Source organism: Pituophis catenifer, unplaced genomic scaffold (genome assembly GCF_029215685.1).
Source record: "Pituophis catenifer annectens isolate HBS135680 unplaced genomic scaffold, rPitCat1.0.hap2 SCAF_3, whole genome shotgun sequence".
NCBI lineage: Eukaryota > Metazoa > Chordata > Lepidosauria > Squamata > Colubridae > Pituophis > Pituophis catenifer.
In genome coordinates this window covers 35,588,513-35,616,172 of record NW_027256883.1, presented here as the reverse complement: position 1 = coordinate 35,616,172, position 27,660 = coordinate 35,588,513, and the positions used below count along the sequence as shown (strand labels likewise).

Sequence of the window (27,660 nt, the reverse complement as noted above, 5' to 3'; positions counted from 1 at the left end):
TACAATTGGCTGGGTTCATACAATATGTTAACAAATCTCAATGTGGGTTAGCATATGTGAATCCAATCATTTTTTCAAGAATTTCTTCCTTTACCTGAAATCCCTTTCCTTGTGATTAGAATCTAACATTTTTCAGAATCTCTTTTAACACACTTCTGGGTAACATCTTGCTTTAATTTGGAAATTGCATCCGTAGCCACCATGGCAGTGGAATAGAATGTGTGTGTCAAAATTAGGAAGAGGGTTGTGATTCAGCCCTTTTCCTTTGATACATGTGCTGATGTTGTACATATGTTTAAAAGAAGCAGAATTTGCATAGCAGTGTTCTGCCTACCATCTTGCTAATTTTAACCTCTCCCACAGATGCTGTTGTCCCATGGTCTGTGTTAAATCATCTGAAATAATTGTTTTAAAAAACAGTGGTGCTAGAAGTACAAAAATGTATTATGAGAACAAATAATTCTAAGAGCAACTACTTTACACATTTATACCCTGGCAGCAGTTTTATGAGTTGGCAAGATCTTCCATATTCACCATTTTGTAAAAAGAACACCATTGATTGATCTACGTATTTGCTTACTCAATATAGTGTCAACTCAACATATTGTCAACTACTCAATATACTATATATATATATATTGTCAACTATTTAGATCTCTCAATGGTTTATAGTGAAATATAAAAACCAAAGTTAAATTAGAGCAATGAAAAATCAACAATTAAATACTTTTTAAAATTGGCATTTTTAGGTTTTTTTAAAAAAACAACTGTCAAAGGCTTTTTGACTTCTGAACATAAGCGCTCCAAAAAACTGGGTTGGCTGTAGAAAAGACTTAAGTCTGCTATAAATATAATTCTGCAATTGCAACCAAAGCTAAATGATCATAATGAAGTGAGAATAGAGTTTATAGAATAAATGGTTACCTTGATAATCTGTTCCAGCTTCATAGTTTACATGAAGTTCCAGCTGTACATTTTGTTTTGTTACATTTCATTTATTTAATTTCCTAAAAGGTAGTAATGGATTTGGAGTTTTAAAAAAATGCAAACTAGATCATAACTAAGCCCACTAACTCTTTTAGGCTAATAAAACAAATAGGAAATTACATGGTATTTCAGACTGGCCTCCTCCAGATATCCTGTCTCTGAAAATAACTCCTACTTTAGCTTGACTGACTGAGGAAGTTGAATTTATTCAGCTTCTGCCACATTTTGTACTGTAGTGATCAGAAGCACAAATAGAAAATAGTAAATGCTGAACTTTTGATTTATTTTACATGATAAAGAATTAAAAACTATGTCGGAAACTTGTACCTTCTCAACAGAGGGGGAAGGATACAACATCATCTATCTCCAGTCTATAACAGTTCCAAGAAAACTCCACACCCATTTTGCACTACTCTGGTGACCCTGATGACACAGCTCCCGAACAAAGAGAACTGGTTTGCTGGTGTCATATTGTCACTGCTACCGGCTCGGCGGAACCAGGCCAAACCGGGAGGAACCCACCACTGCCTGGGGGGCTATGGTGTCGTCACAGGGGATCTGCAAGGTCTTGAAGAAATGTAATAATTTAAATCTTGAGTTAAAAGTCTTGGGGATCCATGGCCATGATCCATGGCCACAAAAGGTATTTAAAGGGGGTCCATGGTGAAGAAAAAGTTGAGAACCACTGCCTTAAGCATGTCAATGGCCAGTCAAACTTAACATAATTCCCAAACAAACAAAAAAAATGGTATTGGCAGAAGTAGCCCTGTATTTTCCTATAACAGCTTTATCCACTCCAACGTAAAAAAAACCCTGATGAATATCATTCAGAAGAAATTCTTTCTCTCCCCCCACCCCCAAAATGCCAAAAGCCATGCAGGTAAAAAAAAAAATCCACATTTGGATGGAAATGAGATTTGAGAAAGATATCTAATCTATAAAGTTATTGCTATAAATATTGGTCATCTATATTTATACTTCTGCCTTGTTAAAAAAAAAAACTCAGTAGCTGGAAACACAGTTTTGGTAAAATAAAAATTGCTATTATAAACATGATCTTCGTAAGAGGGGTTTATACATTTATACCAAGTCTTAACAAAATATAGCTGCTGTGATTTCCTTTTTTCAGTTTACTTTGCACTGTGTATAAAGCAGATCCAAAATCCAGGCTATGCTTTGTGGTGTAAATGCATGTGCAAATGGCATACATTACCAAACAACTCAGCACTTTGTAGGTTTAAATATGAGAGGCAATAACAGGTGGCTGGTGTGCCAATTAACCTTGGAAAGATGATCCCCCAAGGAACTATTAATTTACATCTGATGGTTGCAAGATAAAGTAAGAGTTAATTAAAGAAAATCCAGAGGGACACCAGAACGTTCAGGTAAAAAGAATATAAAAGACTGATACAAAAGCAAAATTGTACCGAGATGACATCATGATTTAATGCTTGGCATACATACAGAATATCCCACCGTTGGGAGAAATTTTACATTAGTAATGCTCTGTGGTCTTACAGGTCATGCATAGAAGAAATCTATAACTATGGGGCAAAATACTGTACCATCCGCAATCAAACCGAGATGTGGTCCATACAGGAAAAGAGAGATGCCCAGCAATTGTTGGATGTATTGGAATTCTGTCAGAAGACCTCAGATGAGGAAATCCAACCTTCAGTTTCCATTCTGATCTTTGGATGTACTGTATTTCTGCAGTCCTTCCCTTCCTAAAGTCGGAAAGGAATTGGAGAGTATGTATGCAGGATAAATCTGCAGGATCCAAATTTGTCTCACCTGCTTATTGAGCCCAACTCTTAATCTCTTTTCTTACTCACAACAGGAGGGAGAACTGCAAGGAGAATAGGAAATGTCAGTCATTTTTCTTTTGCTTCTTATGGCTCCAAATTAACAATGGGACCACCTTTTTTATTAATATAATTACAGTTCCAAATAGGTATGTAGAATTTGTCTTATAGTTTAGCAACTACTAAAGAACCAGTCGGGTGTAGTGTTTATGGCACTAGGCAGGAGACTGTGAGTTCTAGTCCTGCCTTTAGCATGGAGCCAGCTGGATGATCTTGGGCCAGTCACTCTGCCTCCACCCTAAAAAGAAGAAATTACCAGAGTCAACACTGAAAGAAAGGTACTCTTTCCAAAATAACACTGAACTGTTGGCTATTTTTTGTCATTTAGGCTGTGTTAAATTTAAGCCATATCACTGGAACTTATTTCTTAAACGATAACTGTGAGGTTAGTGATGCTGCCACACTAAGTCACACAACATAATAAAATGAAATCATTTACCCATGCAAGTTGTCAGCTGAATTACTTTGTCACCAAGTTCACATCTTCACACAGTATAGAAATCAAATTTAAGGCTGCTTCTGGATTGTGTTAGGGCTATGTATCACTTCAGATCTGGTCACCCACGGATGCTTTCGTTTAGACCATTTAGGAACACCTTAAGCACTTTAAGCAGCTGAATCTTTTCATAGAATTGCTGTTGCTATGGGGCAGATGTGATATTTGTGCACAGGTACTCTTTGAAATGTTTTTGGGTATCAAATTCAAAGTACGACACATTTTGTGGCGATAGCTACTTTCTGGTTTCAAACAGAAATGCTTGCAATTCCATATGTTTTATTGTTTCAGCAATATTTGGAGAGAGAGGGAGGGAGGAGAGAGAGAAAGAGAGGGAGGGAGAGAAAGAGAGTGTTGAATTTCATTAATTCAGTGCATGTTGAACTAATGGTTTTTGCTAAGGGGCATATTTTTTATTTTATTTTGCACTCAGAAGATACTAAAATTGAAATATTAAAGAAACTCTTGGTAGTGGTAGCTGCCAGAAAGAGTGCTTATTTCAGATACCTAGAAGTTATAAATGATTTTTGTCTGCCAGCAGGTGCTACTCTGTTCTGTTCAAGGAGTTCATTTTTATATTCCAATGTTAAGCATACAGTAAAAAACAGGGATTGACACTGTTTGAACACTTTAAAACCACCTGGCCTTCACCTGTTTATTAACTTCAAAACATTCTTATTTTTCCTTATATTTTATTGCTAAGTGAAAGAGGGGCATAACTAGAGAACTAATATACTGTTGTATATTTACAAACATTTGGCTTGTGGGCTCCATCGAGACTAAGGGTCCCTAGAAGAGACAATAATTTTATTTATTTATTTATTTATTTTATTTTTATCCTGCCTTTATTAGTTTGCAAATAACTCAAATTGACAAACACATTTAACACATCTTTCTCCTATTTTTCCCACAACAACATCCCTGTGAGGTGTATTGGGCTGAGAGAGAATAACTGGCACAAAGTCACAATGATGCTTGAGCCAAGAATTTTCAATGTCTTAGTAGGGTTCAGACAAAATAAAGATACTCTGTATAGCATTGGAAGAGTTGTACAAGATCCCCAACAATTCTATAATTAATCTATAAAAGCTATCATTAAGGCTTTCAAGAGGTAGACTGGGCTATTTGAAGTCTACATATCTCATCCTCTTTATTGAGGATGTTGGGATTTATGCATTATAATGGCTGATATATGCATTAAGAATGACATTTTTATGGAAAAATGGGATTTCAAGGAAAAGTTAAATGTGTGTTGAAGGATGGCAGTATGATATCACATATACTACTATTGATCTGTGTTTCTATTCTAAAAGGATTAGCATTTAACTAGATAACCCATAACTCATGGGGTCATTTTTCTATCCACATATAATACAGACTTTCCACGTATAATATCAGCAGTCTACCTCCATTTGGAATTTCAAATATTGGCCTTGGTTCCAAAGCAGCCATTTGGCCTTCTGCCAGCTGATTGAATGCAGGGGCCAGAGGGAGACAGGAAAGAGAGCGGGAATGCACCCTTTCCATCTTTCCATGTACCATACAACCTGCAGGTTTCTGGGATGTGTAGTTGAAAGATGTGGTGGCACTAAATTCCATGGGAGTCATGGATGCTGAATTTTGGATGGATTACACCTACTAAAACAATTTAGAAATCAGATTACGCATTTATTTATCAAATTTTGAAATCACCTATCCCCCTTACAGTGTACAAATAAAATATTAAAGCATAAAAACACTATATAAAATTTGAAAGGCAATGATGAATTAAAAATCAGTATTAAGTTAGTTAAAAGGCAGGGGAAGAGCTTTCAGGGTGCTTATCAGCCCCTTGTCCCTCTGTGAGGCCTTGCCTCAGAGCCAAGTTTTCACACTTTCCAAAAGGTCAGGAGAGCGGGCACCCACCTCATCTCTGGGGGGGGGGAGAGAAGTTTCACAAGTGGGACCAATGGCAGAGAAGGTTCTTTTCCTGGACCAATTCCTTAGCTTGATATCTTACCTATCTGACCAGGTGGGATGGGCTGATGTAATGGGATAAAGACTGTTCCACAGATAACCTGCTACACTACAGCATGTAATGATTAGTTAGTGACAGATGAATTGCAGAGAAAATGCTACTGTGAAATAATTAAGTAGTCTTTAGATGAAGATTTGGAGTAACTTGCTGGGTCAATGAAGTTCTGTTCTGATTACTTTACTGCTCCAATAGTGGTTTTATAATAAGTCAATGTTAATTTTGTATGCATAAAATATATATGCATATCTTGATTATTAAAACGATAGTTTGGTTCTCGTGCAAAAAATTGTGACTAGTAATCATTGTTGATGGCTTTTTGTATACCATTTCTTAAATTATTAAAGGAACAATCCCAGGCCGAGTTCCAAATTACGATGCATAAAATTGAATTATAGGACTAAGGTGTTTTTGGTGTCATGTGGATGTTGCATTGAAAGAGTACATCACAGGAAAAAAAGATTCATAGTCCTGTTAAATTGAATGGAATCTGCTTCTCAGTGAACTTGAGTAGGATTGTATGGTGAACAATTACTTGCCTGTCTTTCAAAGTATTATTATAATTTGAAGGCACTTCTGACATGAATAATGAAACATCAGAAGTACAGGCACTATAGAAAAATATTTCCAACTTGCAGAATTCTAGGATATTCTAGATAAAGCCACATTCTACAAAACATCAAAAATAATTATGGTGTACAAAAATCCTTTTCTAGTTCTAAAAGGTGGACAGGAATCATCTCCAATACTTATAGAATTTGCAGAAATACCTCTTCTATTTTGTGTGTAGCATTTGGCTTTTATGTACACCTTGTTGGATCCAATCTGCTCAGGCATAATTGTTGCTCAGCGACCAGAACTGTATGATTATTTCTGATAAATAATCAACAGCATGATATGAAAATACAGAAGCAGAAGAAGTCATCATGTCTGTTTATTCAAGATCCATAAATGTAGTTTGGGAAGTTGGATAACGATAAGATTTTCAAGACATTCTTATAGTAAGGTCTATTCATTCCTTATCCATGTCAAGCCATTTACACCAAATTTCTTAAGCAGAAAGTAGAGATGGAAACAAAGCACTTTGGTCAGTAAAGTAATTCTTGCCCCAGGTCCTGTAAGCTATATACTGTAGTCATAGGGACATTTATTCTTATGACTAATGCAGATTGATAGTTCATGCAATTATAAGTTGCAAGCCTAGAGGCTACTCAAAGCCTATTTTAAATAAGTGAGGAAAGTGACTTGATGAAAGGATATCCACTTTCATTTCCATTCCATTCTGGATCAGAGAAATGCCTATTGGCATTAATGAATACAGAATAATTCCCTGCCATACAAAAGAGTGACCATTCATTTCTACAAGTATTATGCTTATTGAGAAAATCTATTGATATTTCTCCTGGTTTATCTTCACCTTGAAATGTATTGTGAATCAAGGAAGTTTTCCAAAAACAAAAAGGAAATACATACCAACCTTATTACCGCTATTTTTTTCACATCTATGCCTTCATAAATCTTTGTCAGTCATCAACTTCCATTCAAGTTAGAATGGCTGCAAAAAGGATCCTAGCATCAGTAGAGTTGAGCCATAACATTTTTTTTAACTTTTTATCCAGGGATGCTATTCAGCAGGTTCTGACAAGTTCTGGAGAACCGGTAGTGGAAATTTTGAGTAGTTTGGAGAACCGGCAAATACGACTTCTGACTGGCCCCAGAGTGGGTTGGCAATGGAGATTTTGCAATATCCTTCCCCCAGGAGTGGAGCGGGAATGGGGATTTTGCAGTATCCTTCCTCTGCCACACCCACCAAGCCACGCCACATCCATCAAGCCATGCCCACAGAACCAGTAATTTAAAAAATTGAATTCCACCACTGCTTTTATCCTCTAGACGTACTCTAGGACTAGTAATCTAATGTCAGATTACAATGCAGAAAACCCCAAGTCTTTGTTGCCATCTGGTGAGTGCCTTGATTTTGTAGCCTAGATGCATTAGATCTAGGTAATTTTTATCCTTTCCTGGTTAGTCTGACCAAACAATATTGCCAGCCAGAAACAGTCTGAAGGAGGAAACACACTTGAATATTTGCAGGTGTCAACATAAGACATAGGTCTAAGAACAATTATTATAATTTGACTCCTTGGCTTGGTACTCCTTTCTGAGTTTGGGACAAATAGTTGATAATATCAAGGCCATTTAATTATTCTGCAAGTGGAGTCAGGTTTTATATAGAGGGCAGCATTTTGTAAAATAGAATATTTTACCTAAGCCTCAACTTTGGTTGAACTCATTTTACTGATAAACACACAGGATGGCAAAGTCATGGTTGAAATTTATATATATTCACAATTTATGGATGAAAAGACAAACGTTGGTTATGCTCTCAATCTTATGCTTTTCAGTGGCCTTTTGAAAGAATATGACCATTCAAGTAAGTAAAAGTTGAAGCAAGTCAACAAAATACAAATGCTAAGAGTTGTGGAGAGCTAAAGGTTCCCCATATTGGCTCTAAATCCTGGATGTTGTCTTTCTCCTTAGGCAAGTAATCTTAGCTTTGCAGATGGTATATGCTTCCTCCCTCTTGGAACATGTTTATTCATTATTTTGCACTGAACAATTTAACAGGGTATAGTGAGATTCTCTTTGAAAGCAGTGAACTAAAGAATAATAATGACTTTTTCCATGCTGCTGGAGCTTTAAGTAACATTATCAGGTTGAATCAACCTGCATAATACAGTGGTAACTACCTACTGTAATCAGAAAGTAAGCCAAGTATGCAACTGCTGAATGGACAAGCCTGAAAAGTCAGGAAGAACCTCACAGAACAATTAGCTATGTGTCATGATTCTTGCACCAATGACAAAAGTATATATTATTGTTTTAAAAAACACAAGGCATGTCTTTCAGTTGCCATGGCACGTAGCAATTAGGAGATGGGGGCTTTGCAACATTTGCTGCTCTCCTCAAAGCCTAGACTCTAATTCCAATTGACACTGCCTAAATTAATTGTACTGGATCACAATGGAGCTTTAGAAGTCTTTTAAATGTTGCCTTTTATATCTTCTAAAGTGTACAGAACACCATTAAAAAAACCATTCTCAGCAGTGAGCCACAATTGTTCTGCTCTTCTTTTTTCATGTGCTTCTCCAGTGCTGGGGAATCAAGGAGGTTAACTTGATAGGTAGGGGTGTAGTAAATAAAACTTAATAAAAGGCATGCAATGTATGCATTCATGTGCCACCATCCCCTAGCAATTTGAGCTCCTTCCAATGCATTGAATTTAGGCTTCAGAAACACTCTGAAGCAGGATACATTTGAAGCGTGTTTTCAGATTGTTAGTAGTGTGATTCCATATATATCACTTCATGGTTAATTGTGCCTATCTACATACTTCATGCATATGTAGCAAAAAGAAGATCAGTGTATTTTCTCACAGGCTGGCTGATATCAATAAAATGGTTCATTTTTCTTGGAAATGTATGTTTGGAAGAATTACTAGATCAGAAGGTCTCATAATGTTTAGGTCTCACTAAAGACTCTCAAAATGCTAACAACTAGCATCAATTTAGAAACATACATGGCCACTTAATCTTAGATGGTTTGCAATAATAATAAAACAGAATAAATAAAACTGATCAAACCTCCCAACATCAGTACAAACCCCAACCACAATGCTGTGATATCTCATAAACTTGACATGCTGGGAAAAGTACCAGGTCTGAAAGACTAACAGGGTGAATTGTTTCTTGCTGAAAGAAACAAGCTTTTATTATGGAACTATTTATTTTAACAGCTTTTTTTGTTTCTTTCCAAACTCTGTCACACTTCCAGGCCATTTATATCCAAATCCTTTCTCCTCTTCTGACTGGAGGAATATAGACAAGAAAGTTCAAAAATACATCTAGGGTAATGAAATGAGGTTCAGTGGTGGGTCTTAAATCCATAATTATAGTTTACAAGAGAACAGTTGCTCTCTATGGTCTATGATCTATAGCAGTGATGGCTAGCCTTTTTGCCATCACGTGCCAAAAGCGGGGGAAGCATGAGAGGGTCACACGCACGCGTGACCACATCCATAATTCTATGTGCCCTGACCCCCCATGCTCTCCCCGCTTTTGGCACGCGATGGCATGGTGGGCCTGGTAGGCCCATTTTTCGCTCTCCCCAGGTTCCAGAGCTTTTCTAGAGCCTAGGAAGGGCGAAAATGGCCTCCCCCACCCCGAGGCCCTCTGGAGGCCAGAAACAGAATGTTTCCTGACTTCTGGAGGGCCCAGAAGGCCCGAAAATCAGCTGGGCGGTGCACACATGCGTGCCGGAGCTGAGCTCGCGTGCCCACCAATATGGCTCCACGTGCCACCTGTGGCACCCGTGCTATAGGTTCGCCATCACGGATCTATAGCATGCAGCAGCTTGTTCATAGTGGATTTGATAAAATCTTCTATTACTTAGCAATCCTATGAAATGATCTTATACTGTTTAGGTCTTTCGACCACAACTATGATTTCAAGCCTTAATAAGTATGGTTTAGAGTTACATATTGAGATCCATATCTGCCTTAAATCTTGAGATTCTTGCTATGTTTAATGCAAAAGTGCTAATTTGGTCAAGGATTTCTTTATCTTCTTTAGCTCAAAAAAAGTTATGCACTTACTGTGTGAAAAATAACCCAGAAACTTCTAAAAATATCTTAGATTGTATGTTCTTTTTACAGATTTATTGTGATGAATGCCCATTATATCTTTAGGAAAAAATAATCAGACCTTAATTATTGGTTGGGCTGGAGAAAAATCTTTAGTATGCCGGAACAGTAATCCTTTTCTATCTTAAAAAAAAAATCTTTATGGGTAGGCACAATTTTTAGGTAGTTTGTATTAAGCAAGATGAAAAGCTTGGAAAACAGAGCCATAAATCTTTAAAGATCTTAGGCTTGCACAGATATTATGCCCTGCTACGCTGGCAGGCTGTGAAATATTATCTGATGATGTACCACAGAAGGGTATGTGAGCTTGATATTTCACTAAGCCTAGGAGTGGGAAAAACTGAATACTAGGTTAGAAATGGGAACAAAAATTGAAGGCTTGTGAATTGACAGAGTGACTTCTTGGGATAGACATCCATCTGACTGACTGAAAGCCTGCTTCCTTTGACTGAATCTGTTACATTGTCTGATACTGAAAATCTGCTTACAAATTTAGGATATAGCACACTATGAAATATTAAATATTAACAACAATGAAATATTTGAAATGTTAAAATATTATTTATTTATTACATTTCTATGCTGCCCATCTCACTATTACCGTGACAAATATTAAAGAAAGGAAACAATTTGAATAGCTTTCATGGCACTAATGTGCCATTATTTTCACAGCTACTGCTTTCACAAAATGCCACTTGACAAACATTACTGAATATATTATTGTTTCTCATGTATATATAATATTCCATGAAGCTCTAAAGTTTCAGGAAGTGGTATGCCTTTGCTTCTGTGAATCTGAGCCTTCTATTCTTCATTGTCAGAAAGTTTCTGTGGAACAACAGTGGTAAACAGGGAGGAAGGGTCGCATAGTCAAAGGAAAGAAGTGTGCATGAAGATATCTAGATGTGCAAACATCTAGGAATGCAAAGGAAAAGAATGTGGAAAAGTGAGGGACGAACAATCACTAAAAGGACTACAGTAGGAAGACACTGGTAGTCCTAATGATCACTCAATGAAGTTTGTCTATTGTGCATAGATGGGAAGGATGGGAAGTAGGACAATGGGCAAGGGCATCTGCAGTGGTCATAATCTGTACTAACCTGGCCCCATTTCCAAATCATTGCAATTTGTTCCAAAATTATTTAAATCAGTTTCAGAAGCTGCCAAGTGATACCCAAGAGACAAGCAACTCAAGTGGCCATGCAGAATTTCTCTTAATTTCTAGAGCAGTGGTGGCGAACCTATGGCATGTGTGCCAGAGGAGACATGCAGAGCCGTCTCTGTGGGCACGCAATCCGTTGCCCCAATTCAGCTCTGCTGTGCATGTGCATGGGCCTCCCGCCGGCCAGCTGGTCTTCAGGTCTCTGCTGCGAATGTGGGGGATGCATGTGGAGGGCGTGCATATGCGCGGGGGCGGGGAGCATGCACGGGGGTGGGGGCACACTTTGGCCACTCAGTCCGGAAAAGGTTAGCCATCACTGCTCTAGAGTATGGGGAAATCTCAGTTTCCCAAGAAAACCAGACAGGAACACAACAAGATGAGCTACTTTATTGTAGGGCTACATTAACATTATCTTGCAAATCTGAAAGTACAAATCTCCTGCCATGTTTTTACCATCTGATAGGTTAAGGCAGATCCTTTCTAAATTTCTTTCATTGCATGTCACAGTATTCAGCTGCAGGTTCCCCCCCTTTTATCTGATAGTTTCCTAGGCAGCATCTCTTCCCTTTATTTCCCAGGTCATTCTCACATACTATTACAGGAAGACAAACAGGAAGAATTTTGATCTACATGTAGTACAGATGCAGATCCTCTCATCCTCAACAGCTACTGGCTGACTCAAATAAGGTCAGAGATAGCAAAATGCCAAGAAATGAGAAGGTAAAAAGTAGTCGTAGCTTAGCTAGTGTAGACAGTTGGTGATGTTTGGCAATCAGATTTTAATAAAAGAGGATCCAAAGTAGATTAGTCCATGCAGAACTTCATGGGTTCTTCTCAGGATGAGAATGCTTCCAGATTCAGATATTGAATGAAAAGATTTCAGGTTATAGGTGGCTATGAGGTGAGTGATTAGAGCCGTCACCATAAACAGGAGAAGATATGCTAGGGATATGGGGATAGATTAAAAAGAGAGGCAGGATAACCCAGGATACCTAGGGCAGAACAGGGTTAAACAGCTCATTTTACCAATTAGCATTATTCTAATGATTAATGAATTCCCTCTGAAGAGCTAAAGCAATAAAGAGAAAATCTAGGCTCCCCTCTAGCCTATTCAAACAATCTGTGATCAATGTAGAATAGTTAGAAGTAGTACAGAATTACATTAAGTCTTATGAAAGGTCTCATTGTATTTTAATTTTGTGATGGTTTATTAATAGATGCAAGTAAATATTTGATGCTACAGCAGTCAGAGTGCAGAGGTAGTTAGATTATTGCACTGATTAATATAATTGGCTTGTGCTTCTGCTTACGCAAAGTTAAGCTTGCTGTACAGGTGGTTCTTGGCTTGTGCTCACAAGTGGGACCAGAATATCAGTTAAGCCATGCAGCTGTTAAGTGAATTGTGCCTGATTTTACAACTTTTTTTTTTGCCATGGTTGTTAAGTGAATCAGGCTTTTCCCATTGACTTTGGAGATTTGAAGTCTCCTGGGAAAGTTGCAAAGGACAATCACATGACCCCAGGATGTCTCAAATACATGCTGGTCTCCAACCGTCTTGGTCAAAAGACTACAGTACAGGGATGCTACAAAGGTTATAAGTGTCAGGACCAGTCGTAGGTCACTTTTTTCAGCACGGTTTTAACTTTGAATTATTATTGAACTAATGGTCATAAATCAAGGATTACCAGTAAGATTAGATCACTGATAAAGCAATGTACGGAGGATCCCGTATCTGCGCACCTTCCGCTGCACTCTAAAGACCTTTTTATTTCACCAGGCGGGCCTGGCCTAACTTTCTCCCTCTTTTTAAACATTTTTAATATTTTTAAATATTTTTTAGTATTTTTAATATTAAAAGTTTAAATTTGTTTTAAATTGATTGGGGTTTTAAATTTGTCTGGGCCAAACTATTTAATTCGATGTTATCTCTGCTTTTTAAATTTTGTATGTATGTATTTTATTGTTGGCTGTTCACCGCCCTGAGTCGTTCGGGAGTAGGGCGGTATATAAATCAAATAAAAGTAAAAAGTAATGTGCAAGTCCTATGTTTCTGAAAGCATAGCATTAGAACTTGGATTACACAAACCACTAGCCAATAGATAATTGCTTAAAAATGTAAAACTGGCTTCTCCTGGATAAGGTGCAAAAAAATTGAATTACCTTTTACAACTGAGTAAAAAATGTGTCTTGTTTTCCAGTTATTTTGGAATGGCAACATTCGCTTTCTTTATTTGAAATCAAATTTTGACACAGCATATTTGGAATATAAAAAATAACATGGGAGTCATTTAGCGGAGTCCATAACTTCTTCCCACAACAGTATGAAAAAAATTTGTGGTATATACAGTATATATACCTAACTTGCAAGTGTGAAGAATAGAATAGAATTCTTTATTGACCAAGTGTGATTAGACACACAAGGAATTTGTCTTGGTGCAAAGAACCTCCAAATGCCAATGATCTATGTATGGATGACTTTCCCCCTTGAAGGTTATTATATTGTGCATGCATAAATCAGGATGTATTGTATTTTGAATGGGTTTTATGCAAACATCTATGCTGTTTATCAGCAGAATCAATATTGTTTCTCTTGTAGCATTCGGCCATCTGCTGTATTCTTGGGCTGAAAGTTGTGAATTTTGTTTTCAGTGCAACCCTACTCTATGGATTAGCAATTGTAATTCTTTAACATACTGTATGTGGTCAAGTGGATTATAGGCAGTATAATTACCATAATATGAGAAACATTTTAAAGGGAATATACAGGTAGCTTTTCCCCAATTTTAGGCCACCACTCAGTATGCAAGCTGTATCAGACCAAAAAAACTCAAGGTTTGTGGTGTGTGTGTGTGTGTGTGCATCCACATGTGTGCTTTGAGTCAGTGTTGACTCCTGGCCACTGCCTGGACAAGTTCCTGTAGTTTTCTTGGCAAAGTTTTTCAGAAGTGGTTTGCTTCTTGAGAGAGAAGAACTGGCCCAAAGTCGCCCAGCTTGCTTTGGCAGGATTAGGCAGCAGTGGTGGGTTTCAAATTTTTTTACTACTAGTAAAAAATTTCTGTGGGTGTGGCTTGGTGGGCGTGGCATGGCTTGGTGGGTGTGGCTTGGTGGGCATGGCAGGGGAAGGATACTGTAAAATCCCAATTTCCTCCCAATCAGCTGAGACTTGGGAGGCAGAGAATAGATGGGGGCGGGGCCAATCAGAATTTTTACTACCGGTTCTCTGAACTACTCAAAATTTCTGCTACCGGTTCTCCAGAACTGGTCAGAACCTGCTGAAACCCGCCTCTGTTAGGCAGCACTAGAACTCATGTCCTCCCAGTTTATAGCCTGATGCCTTAATCACAACACCAAAATGGCTCTCCAGCAATATAAATGTTTTCATTAATGTGTCAAATAGGCAAGAAACAGAGGGGGAAGTAATTGCAGTCTTGTATAAAAAAGACTTATCTTTAGTCTTATTAATGGGCTCGTTGTATAGATATTGTGGTTTTGCATGAGAAAGGCAAGAGGCAAGGACAAAGACGCAGGTCATAAACCCCTCTGAATATTAAAAAAAGGAACTATTGCCTTTCATATTATATTGTATGCATACTAAAATACACACAATGGCCCTCCATCAATTCATTCTCAAAACAACAGTATAAAATGGGATTTAGTGACTCAGCCCAATGGTTAGAGGGATTTGAACACGAGTTTTCACTGTTTTAATGTAATGCAGTACTCTATATGCTTTCCTATATTACAAGTATTTGTATATAATCCTCCTACATTAAAGCTGCTCTCTTTGCATTTGTGGGTGGACCAGATCTCCTAACAAAAGGTGTCAAAACAAGCAAGTCTATGCTGAACTTTCCCAAGAAAAGCAGTTTACTTATTTAGATCTTTGCAAGAGAGCTGCTACCAGATAATTATTTTAACCACATTTTAGTGGTTTTATAGTAATGGTTATTTTCATTATGTCGGTATTTTATGGTTTGGTATAAACCATTGTAATATAACAGTAGTTGAGAGTAGAAACATGCAGAAACTAGATAGTACATTTCCCTACCCTCTCTGCAACTGAGAGGCATACAAAAGCTGAGCATTATACAGAGGCAGAACTTAATATACAGCTGCCATTTTGGTGGCAGCTCTGCCCTGATTATAACATTGAAGAGCATGATCTCCACATCTTGGGCAGGAGTTCCTCTTTCTTATAGCACACAAGAAAGGGCATATTCTTCTGATACGTGCAGAAGAGCAATTTCTGATATGAGTGACATCATAGCTGCTATTCAGAGAACTTTCACTTCTCCATAATCAGCAGTGAGATTATATTCAGTTTGATTTAACCCTAGATTACCTTTGGCAGGACTTGCAGTTGGAGTTCTGAAACAACAGACTTATTGTGCTCCTAAATCATAAAAACAAGTGAGTATCCTGAAGTATAATGATATCAAAATAAAATAGGAAATTTTACTTGGCAGCACTCATTCTTATTTCTGGCCAGGAGACAGGAAAATCAAAAGGGAAAAGTGCTGGGCTGGACATGTGATTCCATAGTTATTGATGTGGTTCGCATCTTCCTGAGATCTTCTGAATATCAGCTCATAATGCCCACAATCTTCCTCCTGTTTACCATATTTGTGTTGTGTTCCTTTAGTTGAGATCTAACTAAAAATGAACCCACAAGAATCAAATCCAGCTAATCAATATTATCATGATGTAATGATAGAAAGAAGCCAGCTCATGGCCAAAAAGAAGTATAAGAAGAAAATAATGTTTTAAATTTTTATTGTTCTAAGACAAATGTCCTAAAGGTGCTTTTTCAGATGGCAACTGGACTTTGTTTTTTTCTTTGAAGACATTTTGCTTCTTATCCAAGAAGCTTCTTCAGCTCTGACAGGATATGGGGAATTGAAGGATCTGAAGGAATGGAAAAATGACCGTCATTCTCACTGTGGGTTGATGCAAATAGTCCTACATGCGAGCCACTTGCCAAGTGCCCAAAATGTGATCATGTGTTTGTGGGGTGTGTGTGGCCATCAGAATTTAGAAAGTGGGTCATAAGTAGCTCCCCTAAGTAGCTCCATCATGTTTTTGAAAGGTCACTAAGTGATTGGTTACTCAGCAAGGATTCCCTCTACACTTTTGTATCCAATTAGTAAGAAACAATTCAGAACTTGAATAGGCAAATTCCAAATGTGAAATACTGCTATTCTCCTAAAATACAAACTAATGCATAAATTATTTGCAATAATTCTTTGTGATTGTTTTTGGTTGTTTGATTTTAGTAACAGTAGAGTTTTATATTTGTCCCCATTATCCAGAATACGTCCATTGTTATCTCTGACTCTTAAACCATTCCATGTACAAGTAGTCCTTATGACTGGTTGCTTAATGACTGTTCAAAGCTATGACAGAATTGAAAAAAAGTTATCTTCAAAGTTACAACTGCCACATTACCATGATTGCATTTTAGGCACTTGGCCACTGGCTCGCATTTACAATCAGTTGCAATATCCCATGGGCATGTGATCACATTTTGCAATATTTTTTGTTATTCTCTAGCAAAAACACTTTTTGGAAAGCTAGATTCGGATTTAATGTACAACCACATGATTTGCTTAATGAACATTATAAAAATGGTGTAAAATCAAGACAAGTCATGTGACAACTCAACTAATGACCACAATGAACTATGACCAACATTTCTGGCTCAATTGTGGTTGTATGTTATGCACTACCTGTATTGTCTTAAGCCAGTCTATTTTCTTCTCATACAATAAGTTCTGCATTCACTCTTGTTTGCTATGCATGTAAAATAAAGTTACTAATTGAACGTTAATATATGTGTGAGGTAGTTCTCCCATGATGCTTGTTTTTCTTTTTGAGCTAATGACCCTGCACTGTTTATAAGTTTTGAGCATGAGTTGAACTAATTAAATGTGCTGTTCACATGCTACTTTATATAATTTGTTCTCGTGTTGCAAGTATATTTATGCACAATTCAGAAAGTGATATATTGTTCACAAACTTACATTTATCAGAAATTTATTACAAACACCATGTGGCAGGTGCATACAGTTTTAAAAGGTTGTGTGTGGATCAAGTGACCCACAAAGGGAATTTTTATTTGTGTCAAGTGATTTATGCTTAAAAGCATAGCTCTGGCAATTAAGGTAGATTACATTTAAGATGATTCATTTTTATAGCTGCAGCATAATAAGGTATGAGCGTATCTTAAAATATAGCAAAACTAATCATTCTTCTAAAAAGATTCTAGTCCTTTTAACAATGTTTCGGATGCATAAAGGCTAGCTGAAAGAACTGGATTAAAGCAAACAGCACAGACCATCTGGCAGAAAAAAATGTTCCAAATTTTAATTTAACCATCTGGGAACTTTTTTCTCAGCGCATTTAGGAAACCCAATAATCCACTAATTTTGGCTAGGTGTTTCTGCAAAAATTCATCCTGTTTTTATCAGAATTCATTTAAAGGTACAACCAATCATCCTGTTTTGCACTTTCTTGGTATCAGAATTTATACATATAACTTTTATCGATAGGGAAAGCAAGAAAATTAAAAGTGATTGGGAGGGTTCTAGAATGTATTGGCTTGGTGGTTATATATGGACACATATATTATTCAAAACTGTCAAATGCTTATTTTTCTGAATTCTGTAGTCTCAAATTTGAACTTATTACTTATCAATTTCTGTTCTTTACTACATGACTTGCTGTGCACAAAATTTTTGGCAAAGCATTACACCTTTATCAGTATCATAATAGCCCACCTTTGATGGCCATATAGTTTTTAACAGATAGAATCTGACAGTTCTGAAATCTCAAGATAAATGGTGCTTTGGTGACTTCCAGCACTGAATAAATTCTATAGCTATGAATCATTATCAGAGAATCAGCCATGTGGAAATGAGAAAAAAGAATAATAATTGTAGACTTGAGTGCAGGGAGAAAAAAATCAGGTGTCATGCTTTTTTATTATTATTAAAAGCAGCTGCTTCAGGGCCCTCCTATAGTTTGCATTATTCTACACATGTCTAATTATAATTTGGCACAAGATGAATTTTTGGTAGTAGAGCTAAGCAATTCAATTGTCTTTGAGCTTTCTGAAATGATCCATTTAAAAATCGTTTTGTCTGGTTGTTTTGTAACCATGAACAAGTATTTATTTATTTATTTATTATTTATTTATTTATTTTATTTCTATACCGCCCTTCTCCTGAAGGACTCAGGGCAGTGTACAGCCTGATTAAAAGCACAAAGACAGACAGAATTTAAAATAAATTAAAATTATTAAATGATAGGCTCAATTTTAAACCCCAAATTTAAAATCCCATTTTAAAACCCAATTAAAATCTTTACCTTGATAGCCCAGCCTGGTGGAACAACAAGGTTTTGAGGGCACAGCGAAATACACGGAGATCAGAGATTTTACGAATTTCTGGGGGGCAGCTCGTTCCAAAGGGCAGGGGCTCCCACAGAGAAGGCCCTCCCCCTGGGTGTCACCAGCTGACATAATTTGGCTGATGGCACCCTGAGGAGACCCTCTCTTTGGGAGCGGACTGGCCGGTGGGAGGCTACTGGTGGCAGAAGACGGTCTCGAAGGTATCTAGGTCCAATGCCATGGAGCGCTTTAAAGGTGGTGACCAACACCTTGAATCGCACCCGGAAGGCCACTGGGAGCCAGTGCAGCTCGCACAGGAGGGGTGTCATGTGGGCACGAGTTGCGCCCATAATCACCCGCACGGCCGCATTCTGGACCAGTTGAAGCCTCCAGGTGCTTTTCAAGGGGAGCCCCATGTAGAGAGCATTGCAGTAGTCCAGTTGGGAGGTGACAAGGGCGTGAGTGACTGTGCGCAAGGCGTCACGATCCAGAAAGGGCTGCAACTGGCAGATCAGGCGAACCTGATAAAAAGCCCCCCTGGCCACGGCCGTCATATGTTCTTCTAAAGACAGCAGTGCGTCCAGGAGGACACTCAGATTGCAAGCCCTCTCTGTGGGGGGTAAAGACTCACCCCCAATAGTCAGCGATGGCGCTAGCTGACTATATCGCGATGCCGGGAACCACAGCCACTCAGTCTTGGAGGGGTTGAGTCTGAGCCTATTTCTCCCCATCCAGACCCGCACGGCCTCCAGGCAGTGGGACATCACATCAAGGGCATTGTTGGGGTGGTCTGGGGTGCAGATGTACAGCTGAGTATCATTAGCGTATAGATGGACTCTCACCCCAAAACCACACATGATCTCACCCAGCGGCTTCACATAAATGTTGAACAGAAGGGGCGAGGACCGACCCCTGTGGCACTCCCCATGCAAGGCGCCTCGAAGTCGACCTCTGCCCCCTTGTCAACACGAACTGCGAGCGGTCGGAGAGGAAGGAGGAGAACCACCGCAAAACGGTGCCCCCTATTCCTAACCCCCTCAACCGCTGCAGCATGATACCATGGTCGATGGTATCAAAAGCCGCTGAGAGATCTAACAGGACCAGGACAGAGGAGCAACCCCTGTCCCGAGTATGAGTTGCTGTGAAGCATGTCCTGCATCTACCTGAAAACTTACCTCTTTTAGAATATTATAATTTCAAAGTAGGAAAATCTCTTTGAGTTGAAAGTACTTCTCTCCAATGTTTTATGTAATCAATCGATACAAACAAGCTCAGCAACGTGCACCATTTAATCTAATCTTTATTCTAAGGCTCATTTCATGACCTCATTTAAAACAAAGCGCTTTACGGAACTTCAACAATCAGCATCACTGTCCTTATTAAAAAGGAGAATGCCAAACATCACCTTAACAGGCTGGACTGGCCTTTCGACAATTTTTTTCAGGGAAAGGAGAGGTACTGTAAAATACATCCCATACAAAAATGCAATTTTATTCTAGCATAAGCCCAGAAAGGGCTGATATAGATCAGGACTGCTGAAGGGAAAGGTTGAGCCTTGTTTTTCAGACTTTTTAAAAATAAAACTCATTAAGGAAAATATTCAGCCTAGTTTTCTTAGATACAGTCACATCAGCAGATCTCAGTGTTGTGCTTTGATTAAGAAGAGCAATAAAACTCTTTCCTAAACAGAATCTTCCTCCACTGCTTGACTTCCATCAGAAGGCAATTTATTTATCTGCTCAAGAATCTCAATTAATACACCTATTAATTCTGGTGTATCTCCAACACAGAATGAAGTTCTCTGGAGGTTCTACTGGCCTATAGCACATTTCATTTGTCTAGGACAGAGGGGTGTCAAACTCAAGGCCCGCAGAGTGCTTAGATCTGGCTTGTGGTGCCATCCTGGAAACAGCGAAGGACCAGTCCGTGGTGCCTCTGCCACATGCGGCCCTCCAGAGCTCCATTTTCACTGGCAGAGGGTTGCAGGAGGCCGTTGCAAGCGAAAATGGAGCTCGGGAGCCCTCTGCTCTGGCAGAGGGCTTGGGCCACTACAGGCGGCCTGACATGAATGACATTGATATGACCACGCCCACCCTGGCCATGCCCCCCCCGGCCCCCCCAAGGTCAAACACAACCCTGATGCAGCCCTCAATGAAATTGAGTTTGACACCCCTGGTCTAGGATAACAATACATTTTTCTCTTCTCATTCTGGGTGCTGACTCCGGGTGTTACTGTGTCCCATCTTGAAAAGGAGGAAGATATTTTAAAAGGCTCTATCCTATTATAAAACAATAGGATAGGGCTATATAAAATGAATGTATAATGTAGTCTATAATCGACCAAATTGTCAGAAAGATAGCATTATATTTGGGAAAATAGCATTATAAAAGTCTGTATTTCTGTCCCTTTGTATATTGATTTGTAAGAGATCCTAATATGACATATTGTCTATATAACCAAACTAAAGCTGAACTTGTAAGATAGGTGTGTTTTATTTGTAAACTATTTATGAGAGAGAGAAAGAGAGAGAAAATAAAGGACATCTATACATTTGTAACCAATATTATTGTTTAATTAGAGCAAATACAGTTATGAAAACTGTACATTATCCATTTTGGTTTCCAGAAATTATAAATAAAGCAGCTCATTAGATAAAAGAGTTCATTCACAGCAAGAAATTTTAAATAGACAAAGTGACATATTTAAATACATTGGCAGGATTATAAGCTGTCCAAAATGTAGTGTACAATATTACAACCAACTATAAATAACCTTTTATGTAAAATACAGCAATGCACATTTTAGAAAAATACTAACAATTTTTTATTGGAGCTTTACTCTTAAAAAAGCTTATAAATCATATTTATAAACAGAAACAACATGTTTAATTTATAAATTTTCAAAAGCCATACTTTTTGGATTTTTAAATACATATGTAATATTGTGTTACAAAATTAGCATAATCAACAACTTAATTGGGGCCTGTTGTAGATAAGCATGTTTACATAAGGCTTGTTAAAATTTAATGTTCTGATTTTTAATAAAGAATTTTTTTTCTAAACTTATAAGTAAACTATGTTTTTCTTCTTTAAAAAAATATAGTTGTTACATTTCATTTGCTGCCTTTTTGTGTTCTTCTCAATTCCATACTGGTCAAAATACAGGACTGTCAACCCATTTCTGCAAAAAATGCCACTATATTATTTTCCTGCACTAAGCAGCTCCAATATTTGAGAATTATTCTAAACCATTTCAGTTAGAATGGACTGTCTTTTGTGATAACTAATGTAATTATGAGAAACCTTTCTACTAAACCATGCAAATAATAGTATTAGTAATAATAATCATTAATAATAATATACAATAGGATTAAATATCTATTGAAAAGCATAATTTCTAAGAGCTAAAAATAAAAGAAAACCAAGTCCTAATTTTATTTCAAATAAAAATGCTGACTTTCCAAATGATCACACCGTGTACAGTTTTCTGATAAATAAATAAGCATGCTCCTTTACTACATTTATTTCAGTGGGGAGCGTAAAACATGGATCACATTATCAAAACAAAGGACTGTACATCTAACTGACACAAAGAATCAAATTAAAATTTGAGGCTTAAGTTTTGAGTGGCTGAGGTAAGATGACAGACTTTGTTTAGCAACATTAAAGGCATCAAGCTGATAGTCATTGTTAAAGATTTAAATGCTCTACCTGAATGTATTCAACATGAAGTATAATCTTTAAAAATGGTTATGTATGATAAGTTGAATTAACAGGTTTCACTGTATAATCAGGCAAGGCTTTAATCCTAGTAGAATTTGAATGCAACTGGGCAAAATCTCACATTGCTGACTAACTGGCAAAACGCTTCTCAAAATCTCCCACTTTGCTAATTCAGCATGCTGTTATAGCTTGATAAACCCTACAGCATTTTAAATAATTCGACTTGCTGGTCATCACCGGGAAGATATAAACTATGGCTTAAAGTTCATCATAGTGTATTGCCTGCTAATCCTGAAAAATGACTTTTCTAACTTATATTTTTAAATAAATATTATATAGAAATATTCTCACTGTGCTTATAGCACAGGCTTTATTTGTTTTCTCCAATACAGGTTAAAAACCAGTGAAGTTTTCCAGGCTGGTCAACATTATTATATTACTGCTGTACAAAGGCTTTAAATAAATAGCAAGTGAGCAGAAATCATGCATAAGCAAATGAAATGCAATCTCCCAGAAAATGGCAGAGATTTTAAAAGCAGCAGGTAATGGAATAAGACTGGTGAGTGATGCTGCTAACTATTTCTTCTAATGAGATAGGAGTGAATACTGGAATCTCTTCCACAGCAACAGAATCCTCTGAACACATTCCTCTGGCAGTCACTTTCCCATCTCCCCCACCAAAAACATCAGACAGCAAAATAGTAAGGCAGCTGTTCGGTTCCATCAACAAAAGTGCAGCTCCGTACATTTCCAGTTTAGTTACACTCTCTGTTCAAACAGATGGAGTAACCAACACACTTTATTTGTTGGAGTGCTTCAGAAAGCTGGTGTGTATGATGATGATTTTTTTCCCCCAACAGTGGCTGCTTGCTTCAGCTTTCAGAGGACCTCAAAAGCCCTTGGGCTGAATTTTCCAAGTTTCCACATTTCTCGTGTCCCATCCTAATTCCATGCCTCCTTCCCTGTGTCTGAACATGACTCGTGCCATTAAAAAGGCTGATGACACAACTGCTGAGAACTGTGGGCTTACGCCACTAGTTGTCATGACTTCACTGAAGGATCAAAACAGTTATATCATTAAGTAACTATGTTGAATCACATTCAGGCATAGCCAAAATTAAATTGGGGAGACAAATCATTTTAAAATGGAAAAATGTTGGGAAAGGGTAGAATTTCTGTATGGGAAGAACAAGAGCATTCTTACCTTTCTTAATTCCAATCAAGTTAGGAAATGGACAAAAAGAATCGCTAAGCCAATATTCAAGAGCATTACCATGACAATCATGATTGAATTAGGACCCTAAAAAATGAAAAAAAAATAGATGTGATTACACTTGCAAAGTAAATAAAATGTATCAAATTATATCATAATGACAGAATTAAAACACTTGTTATGGACCTTACGAAACCTTTGAAAAATGAAAGATTTTGAAATCAAAAGACCTTGCTCCTATTTAAAAATTCACATTACATTTATTTTCTGAGATGTCCAAAAACCTATAGTCTCTTTGTTACATATATATAAAGTAAATAACGATGATATTGTCATCTGAATTAATTTTTTTCCTTGAGAAATCGGGAAATGTTGCGAAAAGAATGAATAGCTCTAAAACTTCAAACAGTTTAAATTGTAGATGTAAATAAAGGTATGAGTCCCAGATGCTTTTATGTCTATCAACATCAAACTATTAATCTCTACAAATATAAAAACAAAAGATTTTGGAGAAGGCACGTATCATAACTAAATGTTGGCCTTCTCAACTGGCAGCTCTTAATAAAGTAGTCCAATTTTCCCCAATTTGTTCCCAACCAAACTTGTTGAACTTCAACTCCGTAAGCCTTACTCAGCAACACATTCAGATGGCATCAGATGGGGAAGGCACCTGTATCCAACAAACTGAGATGTTAATGAGAGCTTAGAAGAAAAGACGGTGGGAGGGGAAGCTTATAGTACTTATATACTTATCACATTTAACATTCTGCAATTCTGCAAATGGACAGACTGCAAATCTGGCCATAAATTTATTTCTGAAGAGAAAGAAAATTCTTATTTCAGGTGTGTTATCTAAAGGACCTGAATTCCTTCACAATACTGACATTTGTTCTAACATAGTTTTGAATTCCAAAGATCTTATATTACAAATATAATGTAGTTTTATTACAATTAACAGAAATAGCTTCAAAGGACTAAGTATTATATAACTTTCATTTCTGTTATTCTGGTGTTTGTTATACAATTGTTGTCGTTGTTTTAACCATTTAATTGTATCCGATTCTTGACAACTTTATAGGCAAGTGCTTTCCATGCTACCCTGTCAAGTATAGCTTCTAAATTGTTGATGTTCAACTTTGTATCAGATATGATGTTATCAAGCTGGCATGTTCTTTCCTTGCCCCTTCTTCTTGTTCCATTAACATCATTGCCTTCTCCAACAAATTTGCACACACGACATGGCCAAAATAAATCAGATGTCATTTTATGATTTTAGCGTCTATTAATGTGTCCAGTTTTATACAATTTAACATCTCTCTGGTAGTTACTCTGGCTGTCCATAGTATATGCAATAATTTACGCCAGCACCACAGTTCAAAGGCATCAATTTGTTTTCGATCAGCCATTCTTAGTGTCCATCTTCATACCCATACATCATTATAGGGAAGACTATTGCTCTAACTAGCCTGCTTTTTGTATTTATATCAATATCTCTGCTTTTCCAGATTGTATTCATGTTAACCATTTCATTCTTATGAAATACTCTCATGCTATTCATAAAGGTAGCTGACACTGGCACAGATATCTCCATAGCACAAACCAAATTCTTTTGAAGAATGGTATTTCATATTATGGTTCTGATAAAATGATGAAATTCAATCATTCATTTAGGACAGTACTTGTTATTGATTACTGTTATTTGGTAATGGTAATTTTAGTGTTACAGGTAGTCCTCACCTTACAACAGTTCATTTAGTGGCTATTCAAAGTTAGAAGGGCACTGAAAAAAGTGATTTATGGTCAAGTGATCAAAATTCAGATTTTTGACAACTGGCTCATATTTATGATGGCTGCAGTGTCCTGGTATCATGCAGTCACCTTTTGTGACCTTCTGACAAGCAAAGTCAATGGGAAAGCCAGATTTACTTAACATCTAATTTTACTAATATTTACTAACTTAATAACCGCAATGATTCACTTAACAACTATGATAAGAAAGGTCATAAAATGGAGCAAAACTCACTTAACAACTGTCTCATTTAGCAACAGAAATGTTGGGCTCAATTGTGGTTGTACATTGAGGACTTACCTGTATGTTATTATACAGTAGACATTTTATTGGTATATTATATTTTAAGTGTGTTTTATAAACTCTCATAAGCCTAACTGGTTTTGGCAAAATATAAATCAGTCTCTATTGCATTTAATGATATCCGTAATACATGTTTCAACCTCAACTCAGCATTAACCATGACCCCTGCTTGAAGGTAGAAAGATGGTTAATTTTTGATGCTCTCTGAATTTTGCTATTTGCTTATGGACATTTTATTAATCAACTAGATAATGTCAGTGTAAGTTTAGAGTTTGCTGTTTGTTGATGTTACCTAGTTGGGTAATGAAATGGCAACAAGCAAACAACCCAGTTCAGAGAGCCCCAGGAATTCTACAATTCAACCCTGAGCCATAGACATTCTCTTTTAATGGTAATTTTTTGTCAGATTCTTAGTACATAATGTCAGTACTGCTGATGATAGTAAAGGATTGATATGAGGCTCCTAAAAGTCTTGGGTGAAGCTCATCTAAAACTCCGAACTACATTATTAAAAGAAAATTAAAAACACGGGAAGCAATACCATCCATGCTTTAATGAATTTAATTATAATTTAATTATATTTAATTAAGCTCTTGCCTTGCTACAGCAACTTCAAATTTAGTAATTTCCTCATTGTTTCCTTCTTTGTTTTACTCTTCCTATATTTCCAAATGTGACCTGTGGTGAATTGTTCAAGTATGACACTTGCTTCAAAAAACTTTGAGAGTCCTTTGATTCAGCTGAAATAGTAATATAACCATGTAAATCAAGAAGAAAAATAAAAGGAATGCTTCACATATCAGGAAGAACAGAAAAAGACACTCATATAATTGGAGGTGCTTTAAACAATAAAAAACTGCATACAGAGTGCTCTATAATAAAATCCGAAGTGCAGCTCAACTTGTGTCTTTTAAAACATTAACAGTGTGACTCCAGAATGCTTTAGGGTGAAGCACCATAAATAAGGGCTTAGTGATCAGCCATGGCTTAAAATAGAAAAAGGCAGAATTAGTCTCTGCTTTCAGTGACTGATTGGAGCAGGTGTTTATAAGGAAGCTATAATAGAAAAGCTTTATTCATGGCTGGAGAATTGTCCTTGTATAACAGTAAGCTTAAGGTGTACAAAGGAGAAAAATACAACATTTAACTCTTTTTTTTTTTCTAATGGGCATTATGATATGTTGGCTGGTAGGAAGTATTGTACATATTAAAAGAGGGTCAGTTAAGAAAAAATAGTTTTCTTGCTGATTTTAGTTGCAGATGTATTTTATGAACAGAATCTCACTATGAAGTACAATGAAGGGGAAGGCTCTGAAGGGCTATTCTCATCTCATCTCTTTTTTTGATCTTTGTATATTTGGGCTCTGAAATACGTATATCATGCTGTCCTCTTTCAAGAAAAGTAACATTATGCAGAATGCAAAAACGAAGTAAGAACTAGTTAAGACGAAGAAATTAAAGGCATGAGACAAGGGGAAAAAATAGGTAAAATTAGTTTATACTAACATTATTCATTCTATCTATGTAGCCATAACTCCCACGACATTCATAAGCTCCTTCAGATGGAGGCTTTTCCACTTCTGATTTCTGTCTTTTAGAGGATATTAAATCTACCTATGATTTTCATTGTCTTCCTGTTCCTCTTCTGTCATGCATTTGTTTTGCAATTGGATCCTCATCTATTCTTTTGATATGATCAAATCATCTCAGCATGCTGTTTTATACTGATCATTCATTCAACCCACATTAATCCAGGGCCCATTCATTCTTAATCTTATCTTTTCTGTTACCGCAACCTCAAGTACCAGATTCCTACTGCATTCAACTTTTAAAGTTTTATGTACGCATCTTTCACTTCTAAATAGAAAAGAATTTATTCTTATACACAGCCATTTTAATTTCTTTAGGGTACAGTAATTCCTCATTTTTCCATCTTTATTGAACATTTTTAAAATGTAAACTATTTATTTATTTATTTATTTATTTATTTATTTATTTATTTATTTATTTATTTATTTA

General features: G+C 37.0%; 1 protein-coding gene across 4 annotated transcripts in view; it reads right to left on the bottom strand.

The window, feature by feature from the left end:
- Positions 1-2,497: 2,497 nt before the first annotated feature.
- The window catches only part of JPH1 (junctophilin 1), an 81,486-nt gene continuing 56,323 nt past the window's right edge, over positions 2,498-27,660 (bottom strand). The window contains exons 5-6 of one of the 4 annotated variants that reach the window (XM_070940484.1): positions 23,541-23,636; positions 2,498-3,090 (exon numbers count right to left, since the gene is read on the bottom strand). In XM_070940484.1, coding sequence (XP_070796585.1) covers positions 23,556-23,636 — 81 coding nt within the window. In that variant the 3' untranslated portion in view covers positions 2,498-3,090; positions 23,541-23,555. Of the gene's footprint in view, positions 3,091-15,982; positions 16,132-21,443; positions 23,389-23,540; positions 23,637-27,660 lie in introns of those variants that run through there. The other 3 variants (XM_070940486.1, XM_070940483.1, XM_070940485.1) reach the window with 3 other exon arrangements.